General features: G+C 31.0%; 2 protein-coding genes and 1 non-coding gene across 3 annotated transcripts; 1 reads left to right on the top strand and 2 right to left on the bottom strand.

The window, feature by feature from the left end:
- Window positions 1-8,976: 8,976 nt before the first annotated feature.
- Window positions 8,977-9,504, top strand: LOC125827422 (uncharacterized). The gene has a single exon (XM_049506736.1). It carries the CDS (start codon window positions 8,988-8,990, stop codon window positions 9,270-9,272), a length of 285 nt encoding a protein of 94 aa, XP_049362693.1. The 5' UTR covers window positions 8,977-8,987; the 3' UTR covers window positions 9,273-9,504.
- Window positions 9,505-10,042: 538 nt separating this feature from the next.
- Window positions 10,043-10,116, bottom strand: TRNAI-AAU (transfer RNA isoleucine (anticodon AAU)). Its single transcript has one exon. It is a non-coding gene; the product is annotated as a tRNA-Ile (tRNA).
- A 661-nt stretch (window positions 10,117-10,777) lies between these two features.
- Window positions 10,778-14,798, bottom strand: LOC125827428 (CASP-like protein 5B2). Its single transcript, XM_049506740.1, has 3 exons — window positions 14,443-14,798; window positions 11,879-12,011; window positions 10,778-11,024 (listed from the first exon to the last, which is right to left on the bottom strand). The coding sequence occupies exons 1-3, from the start codon at window positions 14,622-14,624 to the stop codon at window positions 10,824-10,826; spliced, it is 516 nt and encodes a 171-aa protein (XP_049362697.1). The 5' UTR covers window positions 14,625-14,798; the 3' UTR covers window positions 10,778-10,823.
- Between the last annotated feature and the right edge of the window lie 1,750 nt (window positions 14,799-16,548).

Below are 16,548 nucleotides of genomic sequence, written 5' to 3'. Positions count from 1 at the left end.
TTTATATATATTATTATTATTATTAAATTATGACTTTAGACTGAGATATGTGAAAAGAGCTAAATCCTCTCTCTTTACCTAACACCCAAAGGCGCACATAGTTTTATCCTTAATGACACCTTGATTCCTACTTTGAAGCTAACTCTTTTTTTAATCATCAAAAAAAGAAATTGACTTAAATATTAATAATTAGTGGACTAATTGATTAATTAGTGATGCAAGTTATGACTTCATCTCAAGTGGAGTCTATCTTAATTATATAGTATAACAAGCAACAAAATTAAATTAGATGTCTAACAGAAAGTCATATGTAAGTAGTTAATTTAATAAATTCGTACATAGTAATATTATAAATATAATACTAATATGAGTATAGGATATGATCAACCATGTTATTAAAATTGATATTTTTTTCATACACGTCAATAGTTTTTTACTTGAATCTACTAGCAATAAACTTATTATAAAAGTTGTGGACTAAAACCTAAGGTTTTCGAAATATTGATTGAATACAAATGTTGGATAGAATAAGTTCTTAATTAATTATGAAGACATTTTAGTTTCTAGTTAGCAAATATTATTGACAAATCAGAAGAAAGTTGGTGGCTAGTTACATTCAAATAGTGATAATTGACAAAAAAAAAAAATAGTTAGAAACTTAGAATTATATTATTAGTTAAAAAATATAGAGACTTCCCCATGGGTACACAGCACTCCAAATTGCACAATATAGTATGACACGAATATTTAAATTCAACATTAAGTAATGTTTTATTATTTTGTTTCACTTGTTATGCAATTTGATTCTTTTTGTTTTCCAATTAAAGTATTAGGTTAAAATTATGAAGGCTAGAAGTTGAGAGAGGCTTGCCTAAATGAATAGGAAGGTTATTCAATAAAAGAAATAAAAATTAATATAAAATCCGTGTCTTTATAATTTTGAAAACAAACTTGATGCAACACCAATAAAACCAAAGTAGCTCAACTATTGAAATCAATCCTCGAAACTCATTCGAGACCTCTCGTACATAAATCATAGTGCAAATCAATTACAAATACGTTATAAGTTTATTGGAATCATTAAATCACCATTTTGAGGTCGTCTTGATCAAATTGTTAATGTGGTCAACCTTGCATTCCTTAAATTTCAAAAATTCATTCGATAATTTGAATCACTCTCAAATGTCTCGACATTCTGGCAAACTACTCTTCTAAGTCAAAAATTGTCTTCTAAACCTAATACGACTGACAAAATTCGTTTCTAAGCTCGTTAACTTTATATATTGACTTTGATCAAATCTTCTAAAAATCAAACTTCTAAACTGAAAATCTTCTTTAAAACTCATCTGATCATCTCAAGAATCATGTCATCTTTGATATGTAGAATCTATGGGAGAGGTCAAAACCAAAAAAAATTAGTTGAAAACACAAAACGATCATGAGGGGTATTACAGTATCTAAAAATCACAATGCGCACACAATTGCTCAAGAGTGAGGCTAGTAAGACGTCTCCTTTAGACCCCAAAATTTTTTAAAGAATTTTACGATTTTGTTCACTTTAAACTATAAAAAACAAAACAAAAATTTATGCTTACAAAAATAGAAAGAAAAACTATCTACCTTGTACGAGAAATAATTTAGAATTTAGAATTAAACAAATAAAATCTTCATATTAATAAATAAAAAATTTATAATAATATCCAAGGTAATATATTAAAAACACATGGCTAACATTTTATTAACTAGAATTAATCTTTAGTCTTATAAATTATAATATTACAGTGAGATTAATCAAAGGATTTAATGTCATTTTAAAATGGCAAAATGACACAAATCCCCCCCTTAAGTTTACTTATTACTATTTTCCCTTAATAGTTTTATTAATCCCCAAAATCCCTCTTTTTCTCTTTTAAGTAAAAAAATCTCACGGATACAATATTGGGCCTTTCCTACGCTAAAAACCAGAGTTCATTCTTTTCTTATTTATCTCCTAAAACTTCTCCACATTTTCTTTGACAATTGATTGACAGTTGATTTCTCCAATATTCTTCAAAATCAAGTATCTCTCTGTGTATACTCTAGGTAAATTTGATACTTTTCTTGTAATCCTCTTTTGTTTCTTCTTATACTGTTGAAATACTCTTTTGTTTGTTCTTCTAACTGTTGAATCAGATGGATGATGCTAACACTAATCGGATATATGACTATGAAGATACTGGTTGGGAGGAGAACAGATCCAAAAGCCTACACGACCCATTGTTAATGGCAAATGTAAAAGATGGAAAGAAGAAAAACGACTTTGCTTCATCTTCAAAAACCGTTCGTAAAACCCCCAAAAAAAAAGGGTCGAAAATTTGCTCCTCCAATTTCTCGACCTCCATTACCTGAGGTTAGGTTTTAGTTCTTTTTCTTTTGAATGTTGTAATTTTTTTTGTTAGTTGATCAATTTATGATACAAAAAATGCACAAATTCAGGTATCTTATTTAATGTATAGTTATTATCTATAATCAATTTATACACTAACCCTAACTAAGTCAAATTATAATGTATTTTAGTTTAACTGTTATAACATGCATTGTTCAGTAGATCTCAGTCATTAATGTATTGTTTGTGTTTTGTTTATGGGTTTGTGTATGTGTATCTGCTATTTCAAGTTTCATACTAAATATTGTATCAGTTAAATATAACGTGTCTTTCATAGTAAATGTTGTATCAGTTACATATAATGTGTCTTTCATAGTAAATGTTGTATCAGTTACATATAATGTGTTTTATTTATGGGTTTGTACGTGTATCGTACGTGTTTTGTTTGTGGGTCTGTTTGTGTATCTGTTATGTTTTGTATCTCAGTCATTAATGTGTCTTTCTTAACAATCTGTTATATTTTGTATCATCTTAATAACGGTTGTTATTTTTGCATAATATTCTGTTATGTTTTTGGATTCTTACAGACTATGAGTTATGTTATCAAGCAAATCCCTACACACTATTTGAAATTTGGTGCAGCATACAACAATAACTTTGTACAAGATTTGAAAAAGTACATGAATGTTGAGGCTTTCGAGTTGTTTACAAATTCTATTTTTGGGCCATATGCCGACATTCATACCTGCAACTATCAGGGCCAAATATCTAAATGTTTGTTGCTTCTTGAGATTGAACAGGATAACCCTAACGAGCTTCATGTTCGGCATGCGAATGGGAATATGTTGCGCTTCGGTATAAAAGAATTTGCTATGATAACAGGATTGAAATGCATTGGAGATCCCAATGACTTTCAGTATCCCAATACCTCAAAGAGCAACTTTATTCAGAAATATTTTCCGGATTTAGTAAAGTCTAATAGTGTGAGTAAGGCACGACTTGTTAACCGTTTTCTTCAAGGTAATTGGGACAACGATCAGGATGTTTTCCACATGGGAATTCTCTACTTCCTCAACACATTTGTTCTCTCACAACTACCTGAATCACCCATCCATGTTAATGACTTCTTGATGGTTGAAGACGGTACATATGAACATTTTCCTTGGGGACAACATGCATTTTCAAGGTTAATGATGTCATAGAGGAAAAGAGAGAACCAAAGTTAAGCAGTTGTATAGTTTAAGTGGCATGCCCTATGCTTTAACTGTGTGGGTGTATGAATGTGCATCCGTTCTAATATCCTCAATAACATCATTTGGTGTATGAATTCTTTTATGATTGTGCAGTTTAGGCACTGTCACAACACTTATAAACCCAACTGTAGCTTGAACATTTGTTAATAACTCATCCCTTATCGGACATGTATGCTCACTATTGAAGTACCTTATTTTGAATAAATTCGATTTTTCCTAACAGATGCACTGAATCTCCAACAGCAGTCATCCGATAAACACAATAATTTGTAGTTGCATTTTTTCAGATACATCAATAGAATGCATACTTCTATCAGCTTTACTACAATAATGTATCATCATTATTATACACATATCTAATATCAAACATTAACAAATAGTATAATAACATGTATCAGTTACTCTATGATATATCAAAATACATACGTCACACATTTACTGTATCATAATTTTATCCAGTAATGTTTCCTCACTGTTTCAACAAATTTCAACGATACATTAATTAGAACAATCATATATTGATACATTATCATATGAAAACTAGACACAGTTATTGTATAATAATTTTATCCAGTAATGTTTCCTTACTGTTTCAACAAATTTAAACGATACATTAATTAGAACAATCATATATTGATACATTATCATATGAAATAAACTAGACACAGTTATTGTATCATAATTTTAGTCTGTAACGTTTCCGTACTGTTTCAACAAATTTCAACGATACATTAATCAGAACAATCATATATTGATACATTAACACATGAAATAAACTAGACACAATTATTGTATCATAATTTTAGCCTGTAATGTTTCTGTATTGTTTCAACATATTTCAACGATACATTAATCAGAACAATCATATATTGATATTAACGCATGCAATAAACTAGACACAGTTATTATATCATAATTTTATCCAGTAATGTTTCCTTACTGTTTCAACAAATTTAAACGATACATTAATTAGAACAATCATATATTGATACATTATCATATGAAATAAACTAGACACAGTTATTGTATCATAATTTTAGTCTGTAACGTTTCCGTACTGTTTCAACAAATTTCAACGATACATTAATCAGAACAATCATATATTGATACATTATTATATGAAATAAACTAGACACAGTTATTGTATCATAATTTTAGACAATAATGTTTCCGTACTGTTTCAACAAATTTCAACGATACATTAATCAGAACAATCATATATTGATACATTATCATATGAAATAAACTAGACATAGTTATTGTATCATAATTTTAGACAATAACGTTTTCGTACTGTTTCAACAAATTTTAACGATACATTAATCAGAACAATCATATATTGATACATTAACACATGAAATAAACTAGACACAGTTATTGTATCATAATTTTAGCCTGTAATGTTTATGTACTGTTTCAACAAATTTCAACGATACATCAGAACAATCATATATTGATACATTAACACATGAAATATACTAGACACAGTTATTGTATCATAATTTTAGCATGTAATGTTTCTGTACCGTTTCAACAAATTTCAACGATACATTAATCAGAACAATCATATATTGATACATTAACACATGAAATATACTAGACAAAGTTCCAAACCTCCTGTTATCAGATATCTTTACTCTGAAATTAAAGTCATGTTTTATTTTGTATTTTGCCATTACAGATATCAGAGTGGCTTTATCTCTGTACAATTGATCCACTTTCACGTCTGTACTTTTTGTATCAGATATGTAATTCGTCACCTCTAACTCTGGTATATAACACACATCACCATTTTTTTATTCTACCAAGTTGAGAGCGAGTGTATCCTGTTTAGCACCTTCAACACAGACGATTGAACCAGTCGACACATCAAAATTTTCAATATCGAGTACATCCTTATCAATTGTATCAATACAGAGGGGATACATTCCAAATCCAATCTCGCGTTTCTTCACCTCTAAGTACAATCTTACTCCCATATCAGTCCTTATATTCATTGGAGAGGAGTTTCCTTCTACAATGTATCGTATTTCAATATTTTTTCTTGACTCATCAATATTCAACTCAGCCGCAATTGTTGAAACTGGTTCATGAAGGAAACATCTTCACCAACCAATATCCCATCACTCTTGTATCTTTCATAATTAATCTCACTCTCCCAAACTCCAAAGTGTCTCAACAAAATTGATATATTCATTACCTATCCGATTAAACTCACTTCAACAAAATTGATTCTTAGTCGAAGTCCTCTTCGTTGAAACAGAGAAGAAGATGAACGCAATTTGAATCTTTCAATTCTGAATTGATTTGTTGAAATAGAGCAGAAGATGAACACGATTTGAATCTTTTCAATTCTAATTTGATTTGTTATTTTTGGGAATCACTTTACGGAAACTGATTTGGCGTGATTTATGAGATTCAATTTTTGATTTTCCGTTTTTATTTTCCATTAAAAGCGCAACAAAAAAATATCCAACCTTTAATTAATAATGTATCCGTGCCATATATTTAATGTATCAGTGCTGAATTATTGTATCTGTGTTTTAAATTTTTGAGGAATTTCAGTCATTTTTAAACTTATAAGGGACAAATGGTCATTTTGGCTTTAAAGTATGTGATTTATGTCCTTTGCCCTAAAATGTCGCAGTACTAATAATAAATATATAAATATATTAAAGACAAATTCTAAATAATATGATGAAAGGTAAGATTCTCTCAAGTTGAAAAGAGGATATAGGTGTTTCACTTGAAAAAAAAACTCCTAATTCAAACGTATCGAAAATAAAAATTCTAACAAATTCTAAATTTTCCACCATAACCAAAAACAAATCATTATGGTATGATAAGTTGTTGTATCAAAAATCGAAATTACGTCTAGACACTTTTCCATCTTTCTTTATCTTTATGATGTAAAAACCTTCAAGTTATCGCACAAAGAATTTGATTTCACTAAAGCAAGTACTCATAGATCAACATTGATGGATAATCATAAAATAAACACATTAAAAATTTAACAGAAAGTTTCAATGAGAATATTTCAATTGTGATATGAAAAAATATTATAGGATTTATCGACGTAAGTTTTATCTCCTTCTTCATATCAAATGCAGGATAAATCTTTTATATGACTAATGTTTGTATTTTTCTATACTTTTTTCTTTAAAATAAAGAAAGGGCTACTTATATATCAAAGATATGAAAAGTATCATTATTATCTTTTTAATTAAGAGATAATGAAAGATTCATCAATTGAGTCACAACAAGTTACGTTATATCGGGTAAAAAAAAATGGGATGCAAATATTTAAAAATTTCCAAAAAGACGAAAATATTGTTTTTATACAAATTAAAAGGGAAAATATGTAAGCAAAATAAATTTTATAATTTTTATTTATATAACTATCATATAATCAACTTTTACCTACCTCAATTAATTTTACGAAATATCTGCACTTAGTAATTAGATTAATAAGAAGTTGGTTTAACTTACATTTAAGCTTTTGCTCTTGCCTTATTTATGTATTGGCAAGCTGAACTTTTCAGGCCAGCTGTTCAAGGCACACCCAAATGGAAAAAAACAACAACATATTTTTATAACTTTTATCTCCGGTCTTTTTTGTCAAGATTTTAATAATTTCTTAAAGAAATTATGAAACCAAACAAATCAGGTAGGCTAAAGCAGAAGAATCAATATGTATCCATCCACACATGTATAACCATTAGCAAAAGTTAGTACTATTTTATTAAATTTAATTTGTCTTTTTTATTCCACTTTTGGTGCTTCTGATGTTATTGGAGCATAGTTAGCCAATCTTAGATGGGAATAAAATGAGAAAAAAGAAAAATAATTATTTTACTGGAAAAGCTGTATATAGTTCTGTTAATAGCAAATGCAACATCACTTTTGATTTTTTTTAAAGCTTCTAGGAGAATGAAGAATCACCATATCTTAATTAAAAAAAGATATGGTATAGTCACCAAATAATGAAAAACTACATATTAACTAACCACTAAAATAGTAGTATTATATATTGACATAGTCATCTGCCGCATATATACTGCTAACCTCATATATATATCCATTATCTAGCAGCACATTGTTTGGATGGTTGTTAATTGTTATCCATTGTATTGTATCAATGTTAGTATAAATATAATTTTTATTTTAATTAATGTTATTTAAATTTTATTATATTATATCGTTTAAATTTATTATTAGATAATGATAAAAAAATTATTTTGTGTAATAATTGATTTGGTGTGTATGCGTCGTTGCTTTAATATGTTTTTCTTATTTTATCTTTACTATTATATAATAATCTTAATTTTATCCTTTGCTCTATCTTTTTCTATAATAACCTTGTTTTCGTAGCATAAGTTTCTTGTAGATTTAATATTCAAATTGTAGATGTGTGATATTATGTAACTACGGAAAACAATACAATCTATTCAAACGTCATATTCATTAAAACAATAAAATACGATATAATACAACACAATACAATATAGTACGATATATTATAAAACAATACTTAACAATCATATCGGATTTAGGATTTGAACATTATGATTTTTTTAGTTCAAAATTAATTTACCATACGTTCGATATTACGCCTTCCATCACAATTGTTGTAGTGTTGTTTCAATTTCAAGAGTAAAACAGATTTTTTTATATGTTTTTTGAAATATTTTAAATTATTAATTATTAAATATATATAAATATATGTAGTTTTCTAATATGCAGATTTTATTTAAAATGATATATAGATCTTATAAAAAAAATTAACTCTCAAAAATTATATAAATTAAGCCAGAATAAATATTTGTACTTATCAAGTAGATTTTTAATATATACCCATATAAAATCTAAGTCAAAATTACATACTTCAGATGAACCATAATATAAATTAATTTAAGCCAGAAAAGCCTAACTACCACACAATATATATTACTTAATATATCTATAGTAGTATCATGGAAAAACCATGGATACTAATTAAAGCATTATAAAATGCACAATCCCATAGTTTATTTAGGATCATCCACTGATCAATGGATTTTAAATGAAAATACCTACCAAACTAAAATATTTTAATAACTAAAAATATGTTAAAAGTCAGATCAAGAGAAATAATTATAAATTGAAATTTGGTGAAATGTAAAAGTGATGTAGTTTAAATGTAGCTTTCACGTGTGGAAGTTTTTTGCTTAAAAGATTCTTTAAATTATATTTTCCTTAGTATTTACAGCTAAGACTATCCTATCCAATAAATCACACCTTACTATATATATTCCCCTTTCCAAAAAGTCTCCTCCATCACTCAAAAAAAAAGTTTCTTCTAAACTTTGCAAAAAAAAATTTTAAAAAAAATGGAGGGGCTGATACCATTTGTTTACAAAGCAATAGTAGAGTACAAAAATGGAAGGGGAACATGGATGTCTGAATCTCCTTCGACTTCTTATATGAAACTTCCAGGTGATTCAGGACGTTATGAAACGTCCGATTTACAAATTTTTGGTCATGTTGATACTATGTTTTCGACAACTTCATCATCGTCACCTTCTGCGAGTACTGTCACCAAAAGAATAGTGTCAAGTGGAGTTCAGTCACCCGCGGCTAGGTGTCATCGGATTTCTTCCCGTGCTATGAAGTGATCGATGATCTCTTGAAGTTGAAGTTAAAGTTCAAAAAATAATAACTTTTGCTAAACGAAAATCAACAGCAAAAAGGATCGTCAGACTTGTTTGGAATTAAGGCGTAATTGTTGTTATTTTTCACGTGTGATATAAGCTTCTTCTTTTCTACTACTAGTATTTTTATTTTCTTTTGTTTGTTGGTTTGGTGTAAGTTTGAGGATTAACCAAAGGGACTTCAGACTTTTACTTACTTTGATGGTTTCTTGTTTGAGGATAACCAAAGGCAACTCAAACTTTTGCTTTTCTATGTGAAAAAATTTGAAGGTGTATATATTGGTTTGGTCACATTATTTTGTGTATGTATGCAGGATATATTGTCATAATTAGTACTGTTTATTTGATTTTTGTCATATTGTTGATTCAATAAAATGTCTTTTATAAGATAATGATGAACCATAATAGTCCAAAAAAAATAAAAATAGAGGAAACACAAGAAGCTTCTACTTCTGACTTTAACTAGTGAATGAACTCGTGATTAATTTCAAAATAGGAGTAGTGTCTATACGTGTCTTTGAGAAATTATTACTATTAGGAAGAATATTTGACTATTTAGTTTTATTTATCTTTATATGATATAATATTGAATCTTGAATATATGCAATAAACCTATAATTATGTGACTATTTGTAAAATTTGCTCATCTAGCTAGTTTTTTAAATCTAGAAAGAAAGAAATTGAAACAGATTCAGCAGAAGAATCAAATAAAAACACACATACAAAAAATATTATGGCCCATGCAGGTCTCGAACCTGCGACCTTCGCGTTATTAGCACGACGCTCTAACCAACTGAGCTAATGGGCCATGTTTTCTCAATAGTCTCGTATTATACTGTTATACGCAAAACATGAGAAATTATTGAAAGCTATAAAACATACAAGTTAGGTTAGTAAAGGAAGATTTCATTATTTGAGAACAATAACCAGATAATATGAATTGGATTTTGCCAAGTGTCATTCAGTCCACTGATAAGATTCATTGTTGTAATGACAGAAGGGAAGCTCTTCGAACTTTCTCAACTGACAATTATGTAGTGGTCGGTCCTATAAAGTTCGATAAGCCTCACTAATCTCTCTCCACTTATTAAGTGAAAAATAGTCATTAACAAAACGCAATCATAAATATTTTATCATTTTCTGATTACTTCATAAAAGTCACATCGACATTAGGTGCACAACTGAAGCATGTAAGTTATATGCATTTGTACAACTTCAAATGGCACCCCATAGTTAAGCAACAGCTAGATATTCAAAATTTGATTTCAAAATGTAATTGAACTGCAGTAGATTAGAGTACAAAAAAGAGGTTACAATTTACACTTGAATAAAAATTGAACTTGATGAGCACAACAACAGAAAACTGCCAAACTCCAAGCAACTCCATCAGTGCAGAAGAAACTCATGTGGACTGGTAAGGGAGATACGATTACAAGTTTGTGGTAATTAGAATTTAGATGTGATCGGCCATTTCATAAGTAGCAATATTCTCAGCAGAGAGACGTGCTCACATCATTAGAGGGCGGCTAGAATCCAAAACATCACGTGAGAAGAAATGGCGATAAGAAACCAGGTTAAGAATGCCAACACCACAGAGAGCTCAAATCGACCACATGGAAGATGAGGTGGAGTACTGCAGAAGTTTAAATCTTTTGAATATAAAACAGCAATCCCTGCTGATGAGCACGCAGCTGCCAGCGACAAGGTTGCAGTTACCTGTAATTAAAGCCAAGACAGTGAACATGAATATATATAGTCGAAATTCAGACAAGACAATAATCTGGCGTTCAACAGTACGACAAATCAAGCAATGTAAGACATTATTTATGGCAAGGGGATACAGCATAGTTACAATGATTTAAGATTCCTGCGACAATAGATATGCATTCTGAAAAGGAAAAAAAAAAAGTTCGAAAATATTGTTGATAGGGCAAGATTATAGTCAGAGAAGGCATAAAGGGAGGATCTCCTTCTGAAGGAGTGAGTGGCACAAACGGTAAGACCAAGCTTCCGTTGTCAAATCATGTAGAACAAGGGGAACTTAAGCCAGGGAGGAAAAAGCATTTGAGCAGTGGAACATTAGTGCCCTGTATAGAGCAGAACTAACGGCAGAAGATTGTTTGTCACAGTTAAGGTGAATTTCCAGTGGTATTTATGAGGTCTATCAAAGCGTAGTGTTTGTACAGGCCTTAACGGCAGGAAAGAACAGTTTACAGTATCCAAAACATTCTGAACTGGATTGAGTCAATGACACTGACTGAATATCAGTTGTTACTCAAAAGCAAAGAAAATTGTACTTTCAAACACACAAGTTTGTCAATAACCAAGGACAAGTAGCAAAGAAAGTCGAGCAATCATTGCTTCAAGCGAGAGGGAAATCAAATCATTTATTCTTAGTAAAAATTGTGAAGTAAAGAAAGCAAGAAAATATAAATTATTTAAGAGACAAAACACGAGTGAGAAAACAAGAATAAGGATAGAATAGACAAACAAGTGCTTATATTGTTTCATTTATACATGTACAACTACATCACATAAGCAAGAAGAGAAAGCAAATCAAAAGTACATACCCAGTCTCCAACAACAAAAAGGCTCACTAAGACTGGATTTTGAAGGTCCCGTTTTATCCTTAAAGCATATATGTCCAGACATGCAAGCCCAGAGCTCCACAATACTTGAAGACCCATAGATGCAATCAAATAGCTGCAAGAATATGTCAGGCACTGTATAAAACATGCATAATCATTACAACGAGATGTGTATACTGAACGGATCAGTTCTACACTATTTTAAGAGGTCCACTGGCTAATGGAGGGACGCTGAAAATTTTGGCATACATTGATGCAAAGAAAGATTATTTTTTTTAAAAAAAAGTAATTAATTACTGTACATTGTATATAAGAAGCAAGTAGCAACAACGAAAAACAGATCACAAGTTCAAATTAGTTAGAGATAAGAGGCGCCAATCTTTTCAGCAAAAGGCAAGGAAAGTGCATATTAGAAAGAAACAGAACACTTAACAGGCCAGGGAGCCTTTGTTCTTCAAGCATCTTGCCGAGTAGAGAATACAAAACATACAGCCGACTGTCATGGATTAACCAATGATCCATATAGATATTTTTTTATGACCTCCATATAGACATTATGTGTTGAGTCTGAGCAATGTAAATCAAGAGTTAGGGAGCAATCCTGGGTCTACATATAAGGCGTCTTATCGAGTACTGCTCAAATGCTTGGGACATCCACATCTTCACCCTCCCCTTTTCACCAAAGTACATGCCCCTCGGGAACATGCTTTCACATGTTTAACTTCAATGTAGAGAAGATGCCAAAGCTAAATAACCACACCTCTCTTTATCTAGCAGTTTTACATTAGATAGGTCCGTCTTATCAGGAAAAATAAAGGAAATTAGAATAGGTCCTCCAGATGAAACATGATATATTACACGTATGCAGAAAAGTCCGTAAGTTAGAAGCTAGACCACAAATTAGATGCTACAATAATTATATATTTGAATGTTCATTTAATTCTTTCTGTTTTAAGATTTCTTCTCTAAACAATGAATGCGACAATCCAAACTACTTCATGAAAAGTTGACTATTGTACAGTAATAATAGTTCCAAACTTAACATGCTCAGTCTAAAAACAGAAGTTCAAAAGCAGATGGTGAACAAGCAAATGTTTTTTCTTATGACCGAGAAGTCAGTTTGCAGCAAACCTTAAGGTCCACCTGAAGCCTTCAAAACTCGGGGAATGAGAACTCCCTCCACCCTTTTCCACTTAAGCACCAAGCTTAGCTTGTTACAGTCAAGGGAAATATTATCCCGAGCCCCAAAACCTAATAGTCTCTATTACTATCATCAACCAGAAGCCACTCTCCGGGGTGCAAGGCTCGAACAAGTGACATAAGTTACAAATCCTTCAACCTATGCGGAGCAGAAGACAAACAGCTAAAGTGTTACCCCGATTCCCCTTTTCCCTCTCTTTTCTTCTATAATTCCTTTATGATAAGAGTAAAAGGTCCAAATTTCTCTTTGCTAATAATTGAAGTTAAGTTTATCCTTGCCATCAAAAATATGGATCAGATTGGTATAGGCATTCCAAAACGTGGGCCTTATTTACAAGGAGAAATGTTCAAATTTGTCCTTAAGACTATACAAAATGGTCCAGATTGACCTTGAATTTTGTGATATGATCCGAATTTCATTTTTCTCAACCAAAGTCCCTCCCTCAACCTTCTAAATCAATCATTACCATAACAAATGATTCTCTCCACTCTCAGAAACATCAACTGAAAATCATCATTACTCCACCAGCACTTCACCCCCACATACTCACAAAGAGCAAACAAAAAATGACTTGGGGGTTATTCCCTCTGTATATACGGCTTCAGCCCTGCCCTAGTGCTTTTAATATACCATTATTACTTTTCAAAAAAAAAAGAGGCCATCACCCTCAACCACATAATCCACCTTGACCTTCATGATACTGCAAATGATTTAGGAGTTGAATACTGTGTAGTAAGGTTTGTTTAAGCATTAGGAGGTCGATATAGAGCTCTATCATTGCTATTGGTGATTTGAGAAGGCTGGTGATGGAGTTGTGTTGATTGAGTTCCCATAAAATGGGAACTTAATTTAGTGGTGCACTTGATCATTTTTTAAGTTCCATTCGGGCTGGTTTAAGCTTGAGGGTGGTTAAATTGAGCTCGAGGGATAGATACCTATCCAAAGGAGGTTTTTAGTAATGAAGAAGACAGTGTTGTTGTCGCTGGAACAACTACCAGTATTATTCAAAGTTCAACGGCAAATCTGACCCTTTTCGTTTGTAAAAAAAGGATCACAAAGCCTCTCCCATGTTAGTCAATAAGTGCTAACTAATCCCCTGCTTCTAATGGCAACAAGGATAAAATTGATCCTGCTATTAGGAGGGAAGATTTGGATCATTTCGCAAAGTTCAGAGGCAAGTTTCGATCTTTTCCATTCCTTAGTTATCATAGACATTGTTAAATTCATGAATTTATCTGATAATGCAGCACAAGTATAGAGTAAAGAAACATAGAACTTCATAATCAATGAGGGGAATTAGCTTGAGAACACAAGAAAAAACCAATAAAGAGATAGGCATATATACCAGAAAGCAGTGTAATTAGAGAAACCAGAAGCAGAAACCATAATCCCAATTGATCCAGCTGCTAATAAACATTGCCCCAATCTCAACAGCAACCCACTCACAGTTCCTGGACTTCCCACCAAATGCTTCATCCTTATATTATTCCTAACAAATTTCAGACCTTTAAGCTCCCCATAGAGCATTTTTCTCCAAGAAAACCAAAAATCCCATTTCAAGAACCACAGATCCCTGTATTTCTCCCAAATTCAAGAACCCCATTTACCAGATTGCTTGTGCATAGATCTTTACATCTATATGCACCCAATTGAACCCTTTAGCTAACAATACAATTTTCTTGACGGCTTTTTATGGTTGCTTAGATGATGTATAAACCTCCGACAAGAATTGGACAGTAATGGCGAAGCTTTGTATGCTACTCATTTTGATAGTGGTGTCCGACGTGGGTCTTTGCTTTATTATTACTTTAACTTCCCTTTTAATCTTCCTTCCATTAAATTACACATTTATTGTGAAATTTAAAAGCGAAAAAATAATATTTGAAAATTGAAGTTATATTTGGTTATGAATATAAATTTGAGTTATTTTTATTTTGTTTTATGAGTAATTTAAAGCTGAAATACATTTTGTTGTTTTTCAAATTATTGAAAATTCTGGAATTTGACTTTAAAATTGAAATGTCAAAATTATATGATTAAATGTGTTTTTTTAGAAATTCAATAATTAAAAAAAAAAAAAAAAAAAGAAAGAGTAGATACATGGCCAAACACCTCCTCAATTCCTCTAATATTTTTTGACATTTCACATATTTCTCCTCCTATTTTAAACATTAGGCAAGTCTTCCATATACTTCCTCTATCAAATTTTATAAATTTATGTGATATTTCTTTTCTTTTTAGTTAAGTTAAGATAAATTTATATAATTATTTATAATTTAATGCTGTTTTTTATTTTGTTCTTAGTAAAATTATTTATAGTGGCATAATATTTTTAATTTATTTTAGATCAATAAATTTATTAGAAAAAATCTTAAATTATATATGGAGTTAAAATATTTTCCAGTAAATTGAGAGGAAAAAAAGTATAATTTTTTATATAATTAAATTATATTATTATTCTACAGTGAACAAATTTTACCTTGCTATTATTTTCCTTACTAACCCTCTGTTTTTACTGTTTAGTTTTTGCTTAAGAACGGAAGGATTTTATTTATTTATGTTAAATTAGGTCTTAGGCCTAACTCACACCCAAAAAGCTAGCTCAAAGGGAAGAGGATTGGCCAAGCCTTATAAGGTGTCCACACATCTCATTAACCATCGATGTGGAACTTTTGTCATTCTTTAACACCCCACCTCACGCCCAGTGCTTAGCATCTGGTGCGTGGGCAATTTTGATTTTGGGGGTCTCAACATCGAGTGAGACGGGCCCTGCTCTGATACCATGTTAAATTAGGTCTTAGGCCTAACTCACACCCCAAAAGCTAGTTCAAAGGGAGGAGGATTGCCCAAGCCTTATAAAGAGTCCACACATCTCATTAACCACCGATGTGGGACTTTTGTCATTCTTTAACAATTTAATAATAAGATTTATCCATTACAAAAAGGAACTGATCTATGCGATGTAGTTCCAGTAGCATCTCTTTCAAGAGTTTTTAATATAAAGGAAGGAGATGCATTAAAAACGTAGAGCTGATTTATAGCCATAGTTGGATCCTTTGTTGTCCTTCCGTAATCTGCTAATAGGTCCGCCACTGAGTTAGCCTCCCGCCGAATGTGTTGTAGGGATACCTCCTCCGAATGGTCCGCCACTGAGTTAGCTATTTATACACGAGAAGCAGTTTTTGTTGCTAATAATGTTTCTATGAGACAAAGCTGAGGATGTTGGGAGCTTATTTAGGATAAGTAGCTAACGGTGAAAGGTAATTAAATTTTATTTTATTTTATTTCGTTAAATTTATATTAATGTGTAAAAAGTTACAAATCAGTTTGACATATCAAATTTTGTCCATAATCATTGAGAATAGACTGCTAAGTTAATCTTAACCAAAATAAAACATATAAACAAAAAATATGGAGGATTGTAAACGATATGCGGAGATTTGTTCCGTTT

Source organism: Solanum verrucosum, unplaced genomic scaffold (assembly GCF_900185275.1).
Source record: "Solanum verrucosum unplaced genomic scaffold, falcon-dt-bn FXZP01000138.1, whole genome shotgun sequence".
NCBI classification, from domain to species: Eukaryota; Viridiplantae; Streptophyta; class Magnoliopsida; order Solanales; family Solanaceae; genus Solanum; species Solanum verrucosum.
Note: the sequence above shows the minus strand (reverse complement) of the source record. Positions and strands in the feature narration are given on the sequence as shown.